The sequence below is a fragment of the Anomalospiza imberbis genome, chromosome 5 (genome assembly GCF_031753505.1).
Source record: "Anomalospiza imberbis isolate Cuckoo-Finch-1a 21T00152 chromosome 5, ASM3175350v1, whole genome shotgun sequence".
Taxonomy (NCBI): Eukaryota; Metazoa; Chordata; class Aves; order Passeriformes; family Viduidae; genus Anomalospiza; species Anomalospiza imberbis.
In genome coordinates, this window is record NC_089685.1 from 45,543,037 (window position 1) to 45,560,103 (window position 17,067).

Sequence of the window (17,067 nt, forward strand, 5' to 3'; positions counted from 1 at the left end):
TTTCAGTGGTATCTATGGCTTTTATACTTCCCCAGTCTTCACTCTGGAAGTATTGTACCAGTGAAGCTAAATGTCATGAGTAGTTGTCTTCTCCCATAGGTAGAATTTTTCTCTGAAGGTTTACATAATGAGAGCATCTTGCCTTAAACCTCTTGAGACCAGAAAGAGTTACACTGACTCGTGCTCTTGTAGATATCAATGAATGCCTGAGTACCAACATGCCGTGCCCAGCTGGACAGATCTGTATTAACACAGATGGCTCCTTCACCTGCCAGCGAATCTCACCCAGCTGTGGCAGAGGTTACCATCTCAATGAAGATGGAACGAGATGTGTAGGTGAGTGACAGCTAGGAAGAAAAAGCAGTTCTAAGAAAATAACTCACATAAATAATATATGTTTACCAGTGTCTTGCACTTTGTCCGGGTTTTTATCATTCCCACAGTCAATTCTTGATCCTGTTCTTTCACTCATGGCAGTCCCAGCAAGTGAAGAATGACATGCATCCACCCTCTGTCCTTCATAAAACTCATTAAACCCTACATTTTGAGAAGAGGAGTAATGATTATCAGAGAGATAACACAAGGTCAACTTAATGCCCCACAGAAGCCATTCAAGTAACACTGAAAGATACAGATGCCTTTGGCTGGCTTTTAACTGAGGTGGTTTTTGCAAAGACAGGCATTTTTGTATGGGTTTTCAGTTTCTGTGAGTGGCTTATCAAAGCACTACTGATGACTCTAGATCTCAAACATCTTAGACTTGATGAAAATCTGATCCACAAATATGAGTATGCATAATAAAACAATTTTGCACCTGACTTCCTCCAAAGATTGCCTGATTACTTCATTGTTTTCATCCCAAGTCCATCAACATTAAGGACACCTTAGAGCTAAGCTGCTTTGGTCTGAATGGCTTGGACTTGTGACTCTGATCTTGTAAAAGCTGAGAGCATGATAACATTTTTTTTCTGTTTCAAAACACTTTATAACCGTCAGAGGACAAAAAAATACACTCTTCTCTCAACTTGCATAGTTAGAAGTGTACTTAAAATCACTTTTCGTTTTAGATGTGGATGAGTGCTCATCCTCTAGCCAGCCCTGTGGAGAAGGGCACATTTGTATCAATGCCCCAGGCAATTACCGCTGTGAGTGCAAAGCTGGCTACACCTTTGATGTCATCAGCAGGACATGTATTGGTAAGTTGCACCATCAACCTAAATACCTGCAGCCATAGCACTTACAGAATGATCCTGTGTAAAGAATGTTACTGCTGTGTGCATAACCTCTGTCATCAGAATGTAAAATTGACTGCTATATTATTTGGCTGACTCTAAAACCATATTAAAGTACTGCTGATACGTCAAAGGAAGCTGTATTAGTATTGTCAACCTGTTATCTGCTATGCTGTTAAAAGGTAAGGTTGTGAGAGTGTGTCTAATTGTTTTCTGTGATATTTTTATAAGCACTTACAGCAAAAGATTCCTTTGGAAGATCAAAGCAACTTTCTCCTGTATAGATCTAATCCAATTATACTCTGGGGTGCTTCTAAGTGAGCATTTTGAGGACTTCTTCCCTCTTTAGTATGAAATTTAAACATGGAAAACAACAGTCAAACATTTATAATCGCATTCTTGTCCAGACTGGTATCGCAGTGAGCCAGCCAATCCATAGACCTCTCTGTGTGTTCATCATTGCAGATATCAATGAATGCAGGCGCTACCCAGGCCGCCTCTGTGCTCACAAGTGTGAGAATACTCCTGGTTCCTACTACTGCACTTGTACCATGGGCTTCAAACTTTCAGCTGATGGAAGATCCTGTGAAGGTACAACTGTCAGTGCTTTGGTTATGGACTGTGAGAAACAGCTTGTTGCTCTTTTAGCTGTTTTTTATTTTTGCTTGCAAGACTGCACTGGAATGGCATGAGAAGTCATCATGGGGCAGTCTCTTTGATTACATGAATGCTGCTGTGCTTAGCTGAGGCCACTATAGACCACAGCTTGAATATATCACCCTTAGACTGCGTCATTTGACAGGACAAGATGACACAGCCTCAGGCTGGACCAGGGCAGGTTCAGGTTGGACATCAGGAAGAATTTCGTTCCTGAAAGGGTGCTGAGGCATTGGAAAGGGCTTCTCAGGGAGGTGGTGGAGTCCCCCTCCTGAAGGTGTCCGAGGAACACCTGTACGTGGCACTCAGTGCTCTGGTCTGGGTGACAAGGTGGGGCTCAGTCACAGGTTGGACTCGATGGTCTTGGAGGTATTTTCCAGCCTGAATGGTTCTGTGATTCTGTGATGCAGAGGGGTATGGGTCTGCTTTTGCTGTACTTTGAAGGGTGATTCAACTCAGTCAGGTTCAAAACCTTCAAAACCAGCCTTGCTGATACCCAGACACAAAAATGTAAGTGTTGGCCTAAAGAATCCCTCCCAATCTCACACCTTGAAGTGCAGGAGGAAATTATAGCACAGTGCAAATTAACCTATACTGCCTGTTAAGAGTAACGCACTTGAGAGTCCCCTATTTCCAGGTTACTCAGTGACATGTACCATCCCTTTTTAATTAAAAAAATTACCTTCCAAAATTTTGTCTTATTCCAGTATTAGGAGTGATGAATATTGCAAGAAATTCAGGGTTCAGGTGTATAACTTTGCATTTCAGATTTGAATGAGTGTGAGAGCAGCCCCTGCAGTCAAGAGTGTGCCAATGTGTATGGCTCCTACCAGTGCTATTGCCGCCGTGGATTCCAGCTCAGCGACATCGATGGCATTTCGTGTGAAGGTGAGCTCTGTAGTGCTGCAGGGAAAGGGTGGGTGGGCATTTCTTGTTGTTGCCATAACAAACGTGGGCAATTCCATGCAATTTTTCATTTTAACATTTGAGTCTCTTGGGTATTTTCTTGTGAAACTATTTAATGAAGGTCTCCTGCCCGTGTCCTTTTCTAGAAGCATCTCTTTGTATGTATGCTGTCATTTTTGCTGTTTACACTGAATTGTAGCTGAGCATACTTTTGTAACTTGACAGAAATTTGTCTTTTTCCTGAGGAACTACCAGAATTTCTGGTCTTCAGCAAGTGGAGATATGAGCATATTTATGTGTTACATATGTAATACATGATATTACTAGGTAGTATTTTATATATCCTCTTTTTGTGGCTGGTTCTGAACTAATGTGTTGTCAAATACAAAGAAGATGTGGGTGTGACCTCATGGACAAAATTCGGAGCTTGGACTTAGGTCTCCATGACTCACTAAACAGTGAGGCCTTTGGCAGAACACCTAATTTTGATTTCCTTTTGTAAAAACAAGGATAAAACTATTCCTCTCCTTCCCTTTTATAAAGTGCTACAATACATGTCACTGTTAAGGGCTTGCTCTCATCCATTACTTTTTGTCTTGGGCTCTCATATAGCTTTTAATTTTCTTCAGAGTTCCATTTATTCCTGAAAATCCTTGCTATTTAGATTTTGTTGGCTAGAGCCACACCTATCTGATGATCATCTTCATGAGAAGAAGAAGAAGAAGAAATTAGAATCATCAAATTGTATTTCAAGCTGATAGCAGGAGCACTGTTTCATGTGCACTGGGCTGAATGTCATGAACACATAGAAAATTAATGGTGATTTTTTTCTTGCAGATATTGATGAATGCGCTTTGCCCACTGGAGGACATATCTGTTCCTTTCGATGCATTAATATTCCTGGGAGCTTTCAATGTACTTGTCCCTCCACTGGGTACAGGCTGGCACCCAATGCACGCAACTGCCAAGGTGGGTTCAATAACTGCAGGCAGACCTCACTGGATTGTGGAGTTCTGACATGTTCTAGCAGTTTTTGTATTTAAAAAATGCCTTTCCTGTGACATTATAGGTAATGCAGTACACATCAGCTCAACATCTGAAGTAATCGGAAATCTTTTATAATAAATATACAGGACATTTCAGTTGCAAAGTAATTCAGTAGAGACTACTTTTAAAAACATTATTAAATAATTATAAAAAATTCTTACAATGAAGATTCCAATGGTGAAATGCTATGAGTTAGTTTAGCCATTAAAAGCAAATATCCTGCTGTAAACATGTCAGCAAATATTTAGGTCTTGTCCACTTAGTGGCACTGCTGCTCTTCCTTTTCTTCTTGCTGGTTGGTTGGGTTAGTGTTCTTCTTTTTTGCTCTTCTGTCCTCCCCTTGCAATCCTGTAGTAATGTTTAATTGCACCCCACGTTCTGTAGTATCTGATAGGATACTGTAATTATCTGGCACCTGCAAGGAGAGGAAAAGCATGTATTTAACCTATGCCCCTGTTTCCATTTGGCAGATATTGATGAGTGTGTTGCAGAAAGCCACAACTGCTCTTTCAATGAGACCTGCTTTAACATCCAGGGTGGCTTTCGCTGCCTGTCTTTGGAATGTCCTGAGAATTACCGCAAATCGGGAGATACGTAAGTACCTTCTTTTTCAAGGTCAAACAGTTTTTTGATGGCATAATCTCCTCAATGTCATGCCACTGCTGACTGAACACAGAGCAGTTTCTAGCAAATATGTATTGTGTTGGCAGGCCTACCTTATGTTTTGCACACACAAGTCTGCTTTCTCATGCTCCTCTTTCTAAGAAAATAGATACTCCCTTAAAAAGTGCCATGTGTCAGTGGTTTGCACCATAACAATCTCCAGAGCCACAAGCAGATACCCTCTGTCTGGCTCCCTTTCAGGCAGCCTGATAGGAGGGCTACATTTGGCTTTGAAATCCTTGGCTTTTATTTAAAAATCACACATAGTCTTTCCTTACCTTCACACTTCAGCTAGAGGCTTCCTTTTAGCTCCCTCTCTGAATTCTCACCTGTATTGTTGCAAAGCATTGCAAGAATGTCTTATTTTTGGTACCATTTAATTGAATCATAGAATATTAAGGGGTTAGCATGGACGTTAAAAATCATCTAGTCCCAACCCTCTTTGCCATATACAGGGACATGTTCCACTAGAACGGTTTGCTCAAGGCCATATCCAAACTGGCCTTGAGCACTGCCAGGGTTGGGGCATCCACCTCACTGGCCAACCTGTTCCACTGTCTTACCACTCTCACAATAAAAAATTTCTTCCTAATATCTTACATAAATCTCCCCTCTTTCAGTTTGTATCCAATTTTCACCTGTATTAAAAACCTGGGAATCCTAGCAAGGGTGGAATATTAGCTGCAGCTCATAATTGTGTCTCTAACCTAGCTCAGAGATAGTCTGTGCATACTGGTGTAGAAAATAGGAGACAGCTCTGGGAGGAGGGGCAGCTGGCAGCTCTTTTATACCCATCAAATAGTGCCAGCAGAGAGGAGAAGTTGTTGCATGCTCTCCATTGTGTAGCTAGAGTTTATGGCTGGTGAAAGTGATGCTTTGCCTCCTGCCCTGTGGCTTTCTGGCCACCCTGTACTCCAGCAACTCTTCCAAAGGCTGCTTCATGGTCCCCAGTGTGCCCTGTACTCAGGTAAGTGTGTGCTCCACCAGCCAGGGAGGAAAGCTGACAAATCACATTTCTTCTCAGCCCACTATTGCTTTTCCCAGTCAGTGTTGGTATGGCCACCATCTGTCAGACAGACCCGAGTACTCTGTGCCTCCTCTGCAGAATGAAGCCAACACTGATCTTCATCTCAGGGATTTTGTGGGGATTAGTTAGTTTACATTTAAGCCTTAGTCTTTGAAATGCCATATAAGTGGCACAGCAGATGTATTTGATCAGAATGATGGAGAGGAAGTTCATGGTGTAAACCCAGCTATTTATAAAATATGCTTGTGTTCTGGGAAGGGTAATAGGAATTAAATTTTAAATTAAATTTGTCACATCAGTGACCAAGCAGTGCCTCATGATGCAGATATTCTCTTTATTTGTAAGACTGTGAGTTCATTGGTATCCTAATTTAAAAATAAGTGCAAAAAGTGCATTGTGCAATGGGCCACTAGGCAGAATTAGCAGATTTCTGCTCTTACAGACATTCCTGCATTGCAGAGTTGAATTTATAAAATACACGTCATACACACATTCAATTGCATTTTCTCTCTTATCTGTATTTGACTTCATTGTCTCTTTGATCTATATGGCATCTTTTGGGAAAGCAGTAGAGTGTCTGAATGTTTTCCTGTGTCTAGGTTGTTGGGTTCTGTAATGGTTTTCTCTGCCTAACTTAGACCTACTCATATGGTGAGATCCTTCTGATGTGCTCAAGCTATAATTAGGCTGAGTCAGACACAAATCCTGCAGCTGCTCAGTGAAATTCTAATTATTTTAATTCTTTAAGTTATTATCTTGTTGGATTTATTAGATTTTCCCCTCTCAACAACTACAGATAGTTCCTAAATGTATTGCTGAAAACATGCTTGCATAAAGCAAAGAGAATGTGAGCTCGTTGTTGTCACTGATGAGCGCCGTGGGTTCCACAGGTGCTCTCATACTCAGCTGGATATGAGTGTTACACCAATATGCCAGAATCAGGGTTTATGGGTGGAATTACCTAGTGCTCACTGGGGAGCAGTTTCATAAGACAGCTCTTTAGCACCCTTTTTACATCCAAACTACTTCACATCTCCTTGACTGAATCAGTTTTGCGTATGTACCCCAGCAGCGCTGATAGCTAGCATACCTTTGTTAGGTTCTGAATGATAATGACATTAAATTGCTTTTTCACCCAGGCTCTAAAATCAAAGTAGTTGGCTTCTTATCACACCTAGTACAGATACCATTTTTTATCTCCTTTTTATCCAAAACACATTCCAGTTTCACCAACTTGGCACATCATAAGAAAGACAACTTATTTTTCCATTTCCATCAAGCTGGCACCTCAGGAATTTTTTTTACTCTGTTCCCCATTATTTTCTTTGGTATAGCTATAATTTAATAGGCATCAGTCCTGTAAATCCAAGTTTCCTTATTATTATTTTTCTTTAAAAGCCTTATGTACAGGCAACAGCACTCAGTGATCCAGAAGCTTCTTTACCCAGTACCTGTAAAGCAAAGGTTTTTGCATGGTGGCTGTTGCAGTGGCAATTTCCAACAGGTGAAGTAATTGCAGTACCATCCCAAGCTATGGGCTGAAACCTCAGGATGCTGTTTAGATACTCTGAGCTCCAGGAGGAAACAGTCTGTGTTATCCTTCCCCAAAGACAGCAAAATGCCTGGCTTGATCTAAATGGTAATAATTTTATTGAAGACCTTATCACTTTGACTTAAATTCTACTTTTTGTGTTTCATTGATCAATCTATAGGCTTGGGATTTTTCCCAGGATAGATAACATCTGCTGCTCCTCATAATAGAACTTAACTTGCTGCACTGCCTTGCCAAACAGTTTTTGTTTTCAAATTGCATAACAATTAACTTATCTTTATATGGCATTGAAGTCTAACATTTGTAATATTTAAGCCAAGAAAAATAGTAGAAAAGATAAAGAAGCATTTATGGCAACATGTCAGACATGTGCTGCATTGAGCCAAATAGGGAATTATTTGTATTTTCTAGACATGTCTGCGCATATTATTAAGGTTGCCTGGTGCTTATCATTATTAGGACATGTTTTTAACGCCTTACAATTTTGCCAAAATGTAACCAATGGCTGAAATTTTACATGCTAAGTGTCTGACTCAGGCTTAAGTTTTGGCAAATTTCAGCCAGAGCAGTCCATCCACTTCCAAGAACAAGTGTAGAGAGGAACACACTGGTTTGTGTGTTTTAAAGACATTATGGTGATTTATTTTTTCAATTTACTTTAACAGTTTGCTGTCATGTTATGGAGCAGAAATCTGAAATTTGCTATGAAATTGCTTTTGCACTTTTTGTTATCTTTACCAAAATCCTCTGAAACTTTTAAAACTACAAACTTTGAAAAATTTGTAAAATTGCATTCGGCCTTTTTTAAGAAATTAAGACCTTGATGGGTAAACTTAATCCACTCTATGCCAAAATAGGTTCAGACATACCTGGAATCTTTCTGAGAGTTCTTTTGCTTCAAGTCCTTGAATGATAAGGATTTCAGAGCCTTAGTAGCAATCTGTCTTTGTGTTTGGCAATCTGCCTCACTGCAATTTAATTCTTCCTATCAATAGAGAGGTTTTTTTCTTCTATCAACAAAGAGTTCACTTCTGATTTAGTAGTCCTGAGCTTCATACTGCTCTTCAAAGCAGTCTGAGACATGCAGATCCAGCTCCACAGACTGTCTGAGCCTGCTCCCACATAAAGCCACAGGAGAGGAGTCTAGTCTGTCCTGGGCCAGGGACTGCCTGCCTGGACAACCCCAACTCCACGGATAAGTGAGCTCTTTCTAGCGTGGATGAGAGAGGAGGCAATTTGGTGAGAAGAAAATGAGAAGAAAATGAAAACTTTGAGATAAGGAGGTTTAATGTAGGGAGGGAAGGATCTGAAGGTATGTCAAGGTGAGGAGAATGAGTCTGGGAGATGCTTCAGGGGTAGCAGGTAAAATGGGGTAAAACTACAAAGGGGGCAACCACAGGGATCAGGTCCTTATTGTCAAGGGTGACTGCTTCCAGGGAACTAATGACAGGACAAGAGGACATTGGGAAGAATTTCTTCACTGAAATGGTGGTCAGGCATTGGAAGGGGCTGCCCAGGGAGGTGGTGGAGTCTCCATTCCTGAAGATTTCCGAGGAATGCCTGGACGTGGCACTCAGTGCTCTGGTCTGGGTGACAAGGCTCTGGGTCACAGGCTGGACTCGATGGTCTTGGAGGTATTTTCTATCCTTAATGATTCTATTGCTCTATTCCAGATTTGGATGAGGACCATCAAAGGAAGTAATAATTTGGGATGGCCACACAAAGATCCTGAGGGAAACGATCTGTTCTTTGGGTCTAGGGCTGTGAGGTGGAAATGGAGAGAACTAAGTGTCAGCCAGGAGAAAATGAAGCAAGAGGAGGATTGTCACTGGCTGAGTAGACAGTTTTGATGCCAAATATTTGAGTGACAAGCAAGGGCCATAGGCTAGGAAAGGGGATAGGAAGAAACTAGATTAGGAAATACGGATGAAGGAGACAAGGATAGGATGTAAAGGCTCAGTGCTGAGGGCAAAGAGAATATAGTTCTGTCTCCTCAACAGCTTGAAATGTCCTAGATACTTTCCAGGAAGCACATACAGAGCACTTGTCCATCCTCATTACTACTCTACTGTATCCTATTTTCCTTCCTGAAGTGGGGCTCCAGATTCTCCTCTGGTTAAGAATTTTCTGTGAAGACCAGCCATCAGTTGGTTTCATTCCCTTAAAGTTGTGGTATGTTTAAGACAAAAACCACCTTCCCTGCATAGCTGATCATTAGCATTAATGTCCATGATGTGGTGATGGCTCACTTGGACCTCATGGTGTGGTGCAACCTGCTGAAAAGAAGTGTACACCAATGACAGCATGAGCAAGAGCCTTTGAAGTGGAATATATTCTAGGAGGCCTGGAAGACTGTTACAGCTCTGGGAATCTACAGCATAGAATGTACAGTGAGGGTATAATTCACTAATAAAACTTGGCTAGTTGTTCAGCATGTAGAGTTGGTTTCCCTGTAGGAAGTAAGTCATAAAGCCATAAATCTTGCTAATAAAAAGTTAGTTTTCCTTCAGTATGTAAGGAGTTGTTGCATACCACTCAACTCCTTTGAGCACAATGAAGCAAAAATCTGACTTAGAAATTAACGTGAGGGAAGGCACAAAATATTTTTCTCCTTGTTTTTCTGTTACAAAATGTTGTATTTATTATCCACAAATGGAATCCCTCTAGTTTTGGTAGTTTGCATTTATCAGTGTTTGGTATATGAAATTCAAACTGGGAGTAATTCTTTGAAACCAATATTTCAGCCACATAAATAAACATAATAGAACAGAGTAGAAAGTGAGCTAAAATAACTGGGTTCAAATTCAGGAATAAGCATTTAGCAGCAGTATACATTTACTTTTGTACCCCATGCACCTGATTTCTGAGTTTTGCAAAGACATATAAAACTGTCCCTGGGCTCTGGGCCGTTTTTCTCTGGTAGCACTTTCTGCCTCCTCAGCACTCCCCTCTCCTGCTGGGCCCCTTGGCTCTGTCCTGTGGCTCACAGTGCAGTGGCAGGACACAGGAGCTCTGCAGGCAGCTCACCTGTCCCAAGGAGCCACAGAGCTGGGTGGCACCCAGGGCTTGGTCTGCTCCCTCATTAGCAGCAGCTTGTTGCATTCCCCCACCATGTGATTCCTGCTGCCCACTGAAGTCTAGAGAGTACACTGGGGTTGAAATGCTCTTTGCTTCTTGCCTTTGTGGTGTGTGACCCTAGAGTGAACTCTGGTTCTTAAAAGCAATATTTGCTATCTCTCCTTTGTGGTTATTTGTGGAACAATTACTGCACATTAACTGAACCTACAGTGTAGTGTGCAGTGCATACCACCAAAGCACAAGATAAAAGATGATGAATTTTGAATAATTTTAGCTCCTAGCTGCGGGCACATCGATCTTAACAAATAACTTTCTGAATCCACAGAATGTTCTTTTTCAAGTATTTGAAAGCTGGAAGCTTTGTGGGTTTTTTTGTTCTCTTAAAAAATTCTGCCCATAATTTAAAAATGTATTTTACTTTTATAAAATAATAAGGGAGAGCATCTTTATGAGAGTGTAAGTGCTAATGAGCATGTACATGCTTCTAAGAAGTTGTACTTGAAGAAAACATTTCCAGCTAAGGAATTAAATGTCTCAACTTGCTCCATGATTTCAGCAAAACCAAGTAGCCTCATGATTTTAACAGCATCAAGCCATTCTCCTTAGTGGAGTTATTAATGATGTTTCAGAAAAGAATGCAGAGCTCTCCATACCTGAAAATACTTCAAGATTATCCACACCTAATTAGCTGGCCATCCTGTGAGGACTTGTGTATGATCTTTAAACACATGAATAAAACTAAGAATGCATTCAAATCTTCAAAGAATTGCTTCAAAGAACCACTTTTGTTTGCAAGTAGTATTAAAAGAAAACATGCAATACCTTAATTGAAGAACTGAGGGTACTTTTAATTAGTCTTCTTGAAAGTGCTGATTTTGCATATAATGAGAAGTTCCTGGAATTCAGATCACTGTGCATTGGCAACAAAGTGGAGCTTCCTTATAAACCACAGTTCTGTTGGTAGCAGATACCAATGATGATAGGAGCTCAAACTCATGTCAGAATAAAGTAATGAAATGCACACTCAGATTTCCTTGAGGTGGTAAGAAACAAACCATGCTTTTATGCTGGAGCATTTCTTGGTAAAGGAAGAAATTGTTTAGGTTCCAAAATTTCAGCCTGTGGAGCAAATACTGCTTGGAGTGGAGACACTCTTTAATTTAATTTAATTGATTCATAGTTTTGCATGAGGCAAGTTTGGGGCTAAATGCTCAAGCTGATCATGATGAAATTTTGCAAAGTCATCATCCAGCTAAGATGGTTGTTGTCTACCTTTACTTCCACACACCTGCCTGGAAGGATGTTTGGATACCTATGTGGTGATTTGGGCATATCTTTAATCTGAAATGCATACAAACTTACCCAGTAAGCAATCCTTTACACACTTCTCAAACCCACCACGTACCATGACATCAGATCTTCATTAATGTGTTCATAAACTATTAACACTCTTAAACAGCAGTGACTTGGATGCCCATAGCTGTCTACCATATTTTCTGGACAAAGTTCACTTCTCTCTGGAACAGAATGCATGAAGATTGTGACTGTTAATGTAAAGGTTTGTTGCTCCCTGCCAGCCTGTATTGGTGATCTCTTGCTAGTGCTCTGGATTTTTCACTGTGACACAGCACTGAGGGGATGAAAGAACAGAGAGCAAACTCCTCTCTCACCAGAATAATTCCCATGACTTAGGGCTATGTAAGAGGAGACTGAATGTGTAGGACACATGCTAGAGACATCAGGGGCCATTGGATCTTTTTTTCAGGGCTTGCCGAGATGGGTGTTAGACTGACTCTGGTTGGTTCTGATAGTACAGAGGAATACTGTGCCATATCAGCAGGAAAAGGTTCATCTTCAGAGACCAACTCCTTGGACATGATTTTCAGAATACTTCACTCAGTCTTAAAATACAGCCAGACATCCCAAGTAGGATACAGACAACTCCCTTACCATTTAGAATATCTTCCTTTACTGAACATATGTCCAACCAGCAAAAGAATAAAACTTGGAGGGGAACACAGTGCCAGTGTTTTCCCTAGGAGAGCTTGGCTGACGTAAATGAAAATAAACTCTCACCCCTGCTGAGATGCCAGTCTTGATCCATCTGTGTGTGCAGAGCAAGGGCAACACTTCTGACAATGGCAACACTTCTCCCAAAGCTCCAGCTGCAGGCAAGTTCATCCTTATTGAATTCATATCCCTTTGCAATATGAGTGAAGTGCCAGACTGAAGAATGGATACAGGATGCAAGTCAGCCTATCTTTTCCCACCCCCACTGCCCTTGCTCGCCCTCCCACTCACTAAATGTGCGCTAATCTTCCTCTTGTCTTGTGTTCTCGCTTTTCTTGCAGTCGCTGTGAGCGCTTGCCTTGTAATGAAAATAAGGAGTGCCAGAGCCTGCCTCTGAGAATAACCTACTATCACCTCTCTTTTCCTACCAACATTCAAGTACCCACCGACATTTTCCGCATGGGTCCTTCCAATGCTGTCCCTGGGGATAAAATTCAGCTGTCCATCATCAGCGGGAACCAGGAGGGGTTTTTCACCACAAAAAAAGTGAACAACCACAGTGGCCTTGTGGTCATGCAGCGTCAAATCACAGAGCCCAGAGACCTTCTTCTGACAATTCAAATGCGACTTTCCCGCCATGGAACTGTCAACACATTTATTGCCAAACTTTTTATCTTTGTCTCTGCACAGCTTTGATCCCTAACTTACAGTCATCATTGGCTACTTTTTCTCTTCTAAGAGTAGCTTTCCCCCCCAGTTTTAATAAAGTTTTAGTTCATCTGTTGCATGCTGACTTGCATTTTATTTGCCATCATTATAGTTTTCTACTTTCCCCTATAACTGAACATCTTAATTTGTGGAGATTCTTCTGTGTGCTGTGCATCATAATACAAAGCAGAAGTTGGTGTATAAGAGTTCATTACCTGAGCATACTGAGGACTGAAAGCTATTAATTTACTTAACACAGTAGGGGAGTCCACTGATCATACACAGTTACATAGGTTTAGGTAAATTTTCCAAAGAAAATAGGAACATATTTTGGACTATCTCAACTGAGACATCTCTAGAAAATTTAATTCAGTGGTCACTCCAGGTGCCAATATCCAAACCTGACCACTGATTGGTTTGACCCAGCTTCCTGAAAAAATTCACTTCCATGTCAAACCACGACAAGGAACATGTAGGTAATTACATAGTGCTATTTATGTTTTCCAAATGAAAATTAAATCACAGCTCCTGGTCCAAAGAACTTATTGACTGAATCTAAGAGACAATATGAAAAAGAATTGTACCAGGACCGTAGAAGAATGAAAAGATTATACTCAGGAAATAATCAGAGCAGCTGAGCTGTTTCTTAACCTTCTTCTCTTTAAATGAAAATGTCTAAAAGGAAGATGATCTCCAAAGCTTTAATTTGTGCTAGAGGCAGAACACTTGAAGGAAAAGTACAAATAAAAAAGTTCTCATCACTGAGGAAGAAACTTTTGCCAGTCATAGTTCCCACTGTAGGAGAACATGAGCAAAATGGAAAACATCAGCGAATAAGATGAAATGCAAAGATGATGTTTAAGGATAATACTATAAAGTATTATGAGAACAGGGGATATAATTTTTAGCAAATATCAGGATTTGAAATAGATGTTAGTTGTGAAAGAAGTTACTCCAGTTCAGAGATGTCCAAAAGATTAAGCAATGAGAGAACAAAGTGCTATCAACTGCACTTTGGATATGTTGGCAATTAGCAGGGATGGCAAAAGAAAGGTGATCAGAGAGTGAATATAATGAAAGAACAGATTCCAGTTTAGCAGTGTGGACAGAGCATGCAAAAAATCCCCAAGTTACTAGAATTGGTAAGAGGAGAGACAAAAGGTACAAAGAAATTGAGTAGACACAGACATTTATCTGTCACATGTGTGGTTATGAGCTGGATGGATCTGTAAATTCAGTTTAGATGAGAGCTAACACAAATCACTTGTGACCATTGAGATCCTCTGATCTGTACCAAAGTCATGTCAGAAGGCTTTATTCCACAGGTGAGAATCATGAATGCAAGTCTTATTTAGGACTTAATCTTACACACAATTAGGGCTTTATTGGCAAAGTATTTCAGAAATACTTTTATTTGCCTTTTGTTCCAACTGAAGTTGAGAGTAAACCTCCCTTTAATTCCCAGGAAGAAGCAAAAGGAGGCCACTGCCTGAGGTCTGACTGCCTGAGACACTCCCACCACAATGTTTTTTTTGCATACAAATTCTATTATCTAAATACAGCTGTGGTAATTTAGGATGTCTTGTGTATTCTAACAGTACTTAATCTGTAATAGTGTTCCAAAATAAGTTATGCAAGCTACTGTTTGTAAGTGAGATGTCTAGGACATGACAAGATTTTGTACACAGATAATGGTGGGAAGTAAAAGGGTGCAAGCCACCTCTTCTGGCCTGTGTCTCCTGTCCAGTCTCAAAACATCAAGTACAGGGTGTGAATACCAGGCTCAGCTGGTGTTTATTAACTCAGCTCTGTGGCCTCCCCATGGACTGTGCCAGTTCACATCTGTTGAAGCATGAGTTCCTTGATGTTGATTTGTGTTTTCCCCTTATATTTAACTTCATAAAGTATTATCATGCTTGGCTTAATTTTCTTTGATGAGCAGAGTTGGGAACATATAATAAGAAGTTACTGATATATTGATTATAAATACAGCCATAAAGTCCCTTTGAACATCTGAAAAAAAGATGGTTTGTAAGGGTGAACTGGGATAACACATTTTGAAAAGAGCTAGAATGATTTGTTTTCAGAGGTATCTAACAAAATAAGTCTTCCTTTTTTGGTTTCCCTTTAACTCAGTAATTTTTTCTTATTTTAATATTTTAATTCCCCACGCCCAACCCCCACCCCACAACACTGCAGCATTTTCTTTTTCCACTTAGAAATAAGTAGAAATGGGCAGGTCAAAGTTGAGACCATTTGTGGGGCTTAGTCACATTTGAAGTCCCAGCACATCTCTCATGAACACAGAGTGGGCATTGTGTGAAGTTCTTGAACTGTAAGTGACTTTAAATTCACTCTAGTGGACAAGGGTGAGAAGTCATTTAACTTTTAATAGACTTTCAAGGCCGAATGAGCAGCTGCTTGAGATGGAATATGAAATGATCCTTACCATTTCCACAAGCTCAGAATTCAACCTTTGAGATTTTAAATAATGTGGTCGACTTTCCCCCCTCCATTTTCCATTCCTATTTTCTCAGTTCTTTCAGATGGAAAGGGAGGGTGTGAAAAAAAGACTTAGAAGAGTCTCTTCTGGCCCTTGCTACACTGAAAATTGTGAAAGCTGGCCCTTTACATATTTATGCCAGGTTTCTAAAACAGAAACAATTCTGTCTGCTTTATATGACTGAGTAAAAAATGCTTGTGCAAGTAAAAGTGGCTCCACTGAAATTGCTGAGAACAGGCCAGCTGAGAGGGTGTGGGTCTCATTGTTTGGTCCTGTTTGTCCTTGGAAAAGGACATTACATGGCATCTTGTGCACTACAGTTTTCTTTGTTTTCACATGCCTGGCTTGAAGAACTGGGTTTGAGGGGGTTTTAACTGCAAGTCTGAGCCAAACCAAGTTCTTCAAGGGTCCTGAAGTTCTGATGAACTACATTTGTCTAAGTTTTTGTGGTGAAGAATCAACATGTGTATCAATTACAGTTTCTAACTCCCTAGATTGCAAAACACAAAGTATTACGTATTCAGTCTATATATGAATCTCTTTTTGGTTTCTCTTAGTGTCAGACTAGAAAAGACAGATACCATCCGTTGCATTAAGTCTTGTCGACCAAATGATGTCAGCTGTCTGCTGGATCCTGTCCACACAATTTCCCACACTGTCATTTCACTGCCCACGTTCAGAGAATTTACAAGACCTGAAGGTAAGTGGTTTGTTCCTTGTTCCATTTAATAGACTACAGCATATAAAACCTCCACCGGAAATCCTTGCCTAAAGCAAGACTCACTACCGGTGCAATAAATGTTTGCACAGCTCCAAATTATAGTTTACTATTCATTAAATTAAAACCTTCTATACCCAGGAGTTTTAATTTTATGGAGGAAAGAAAATCATTCTGAGCTCTAACTCATACTGCTTCCCAATCTAAGGAAATATTGACTCTGCATTCCCATTCCACATTTACTCACACAATAGCCATATGCCCCATGACATTTTTTCTTCCCTTGTTTGCCGGTTTTGCTGTAGGAACTAGGTACTAAATATATTTCTCTCATCTGTATATGACCTGTTGTATGCTACTGACAGGTGACTTGTTCCAAGAATAAAAACCTTACATGCAGACATTATTCACAAAATAAATTATATTAAGTATATGATGATTGGCTGATTTTTGACCTATAAACAAAGTCTTGTTTGTTATAGATTAAAGGAAGGGAAATTCCAAGGACCGGGCAGAAAGTTTTTAAGACAAGAATTTCAAAAAGCACCCAGCTGAGTGGCTGTCTTCTGCAGTACTTTCAAGTTTTTAAGTCCTGCAGTTTCATACTCACTTTTCACTCACTTTTTTAGCTCACATAAAAAGTAAAAAGTTACAGATCAAGAGCCAGTTTTTGCTTCTTGCTGTTTGTATGGATTTTCTGGCAATGCATCCATCAGTGGCATGACTGCCTGCAACCTTGCTGCTCTCAGACCTTCCTGAGTGGCACAGACACAGAGAGAAGGGTATGGAGGTAAGAAAGGTTATTTTGGAGGGATTTCTAAAGGCCCTAAATCCCCATTTCTGATGTACCCAAAGTCTCAGCCTTGCTGTTTCAGAAAGTTGTCCTAAATGAAAGCCAAAGCTGACTCTTCCTTTCTCCACCAGGCAGGAGTGGAGAAAAAAGACATCCCAGTCCTTGCCCAGACA

The 17,067-nt window shown here is 40.4% G+C and overlaps 1 protein-coding gene across 5 annotated transcripts in view; it reads left to right on the top strand.

Annotated features, from left to right (window-relative positions):
- The window catches only part of FBLN1 (fibulin 1), a 75,971-nt gene that overhangs the window by 38,388 nt on the left and 20,516 nt on the right, over positions 1-17,067 (top strand). For 4 of the 5 annotated variants that reach the window (XM_068190451.1, XM_068190453.1, XM_068190452.1 and 1 more), the window contains 7 exons: positions 193-336; positions 1,068-1,196; positions 1,698-1,823; positions 2,658-2,777; positions 3,633-3,764; positions 4,313-4,436; positions 15,941-16,083. In XM_068190451.1, the coding sequence (XP_068046552.1) occupies positions 193-336; positions 1,068-1,196; positions 1,698-1,823; positions 2,658-2,777; positions 3,633-3,764; positions 4,313-4,436; positions 15,941-16,083 (918 nt within the window). Of the gene's footprint in view, positions 1-192; positions 337-1,067; positions 1,197-1,697; positions 1,824-2,657; positions 2,778-3,632; positions 3,765-4,312; positions 4,437-12,513; positions 12,965-15,940; positions 16,084-17,067 lie in introns of those variants that run through there. The other variant, XM_068190454.1, reaches the window with a different exon arrangement.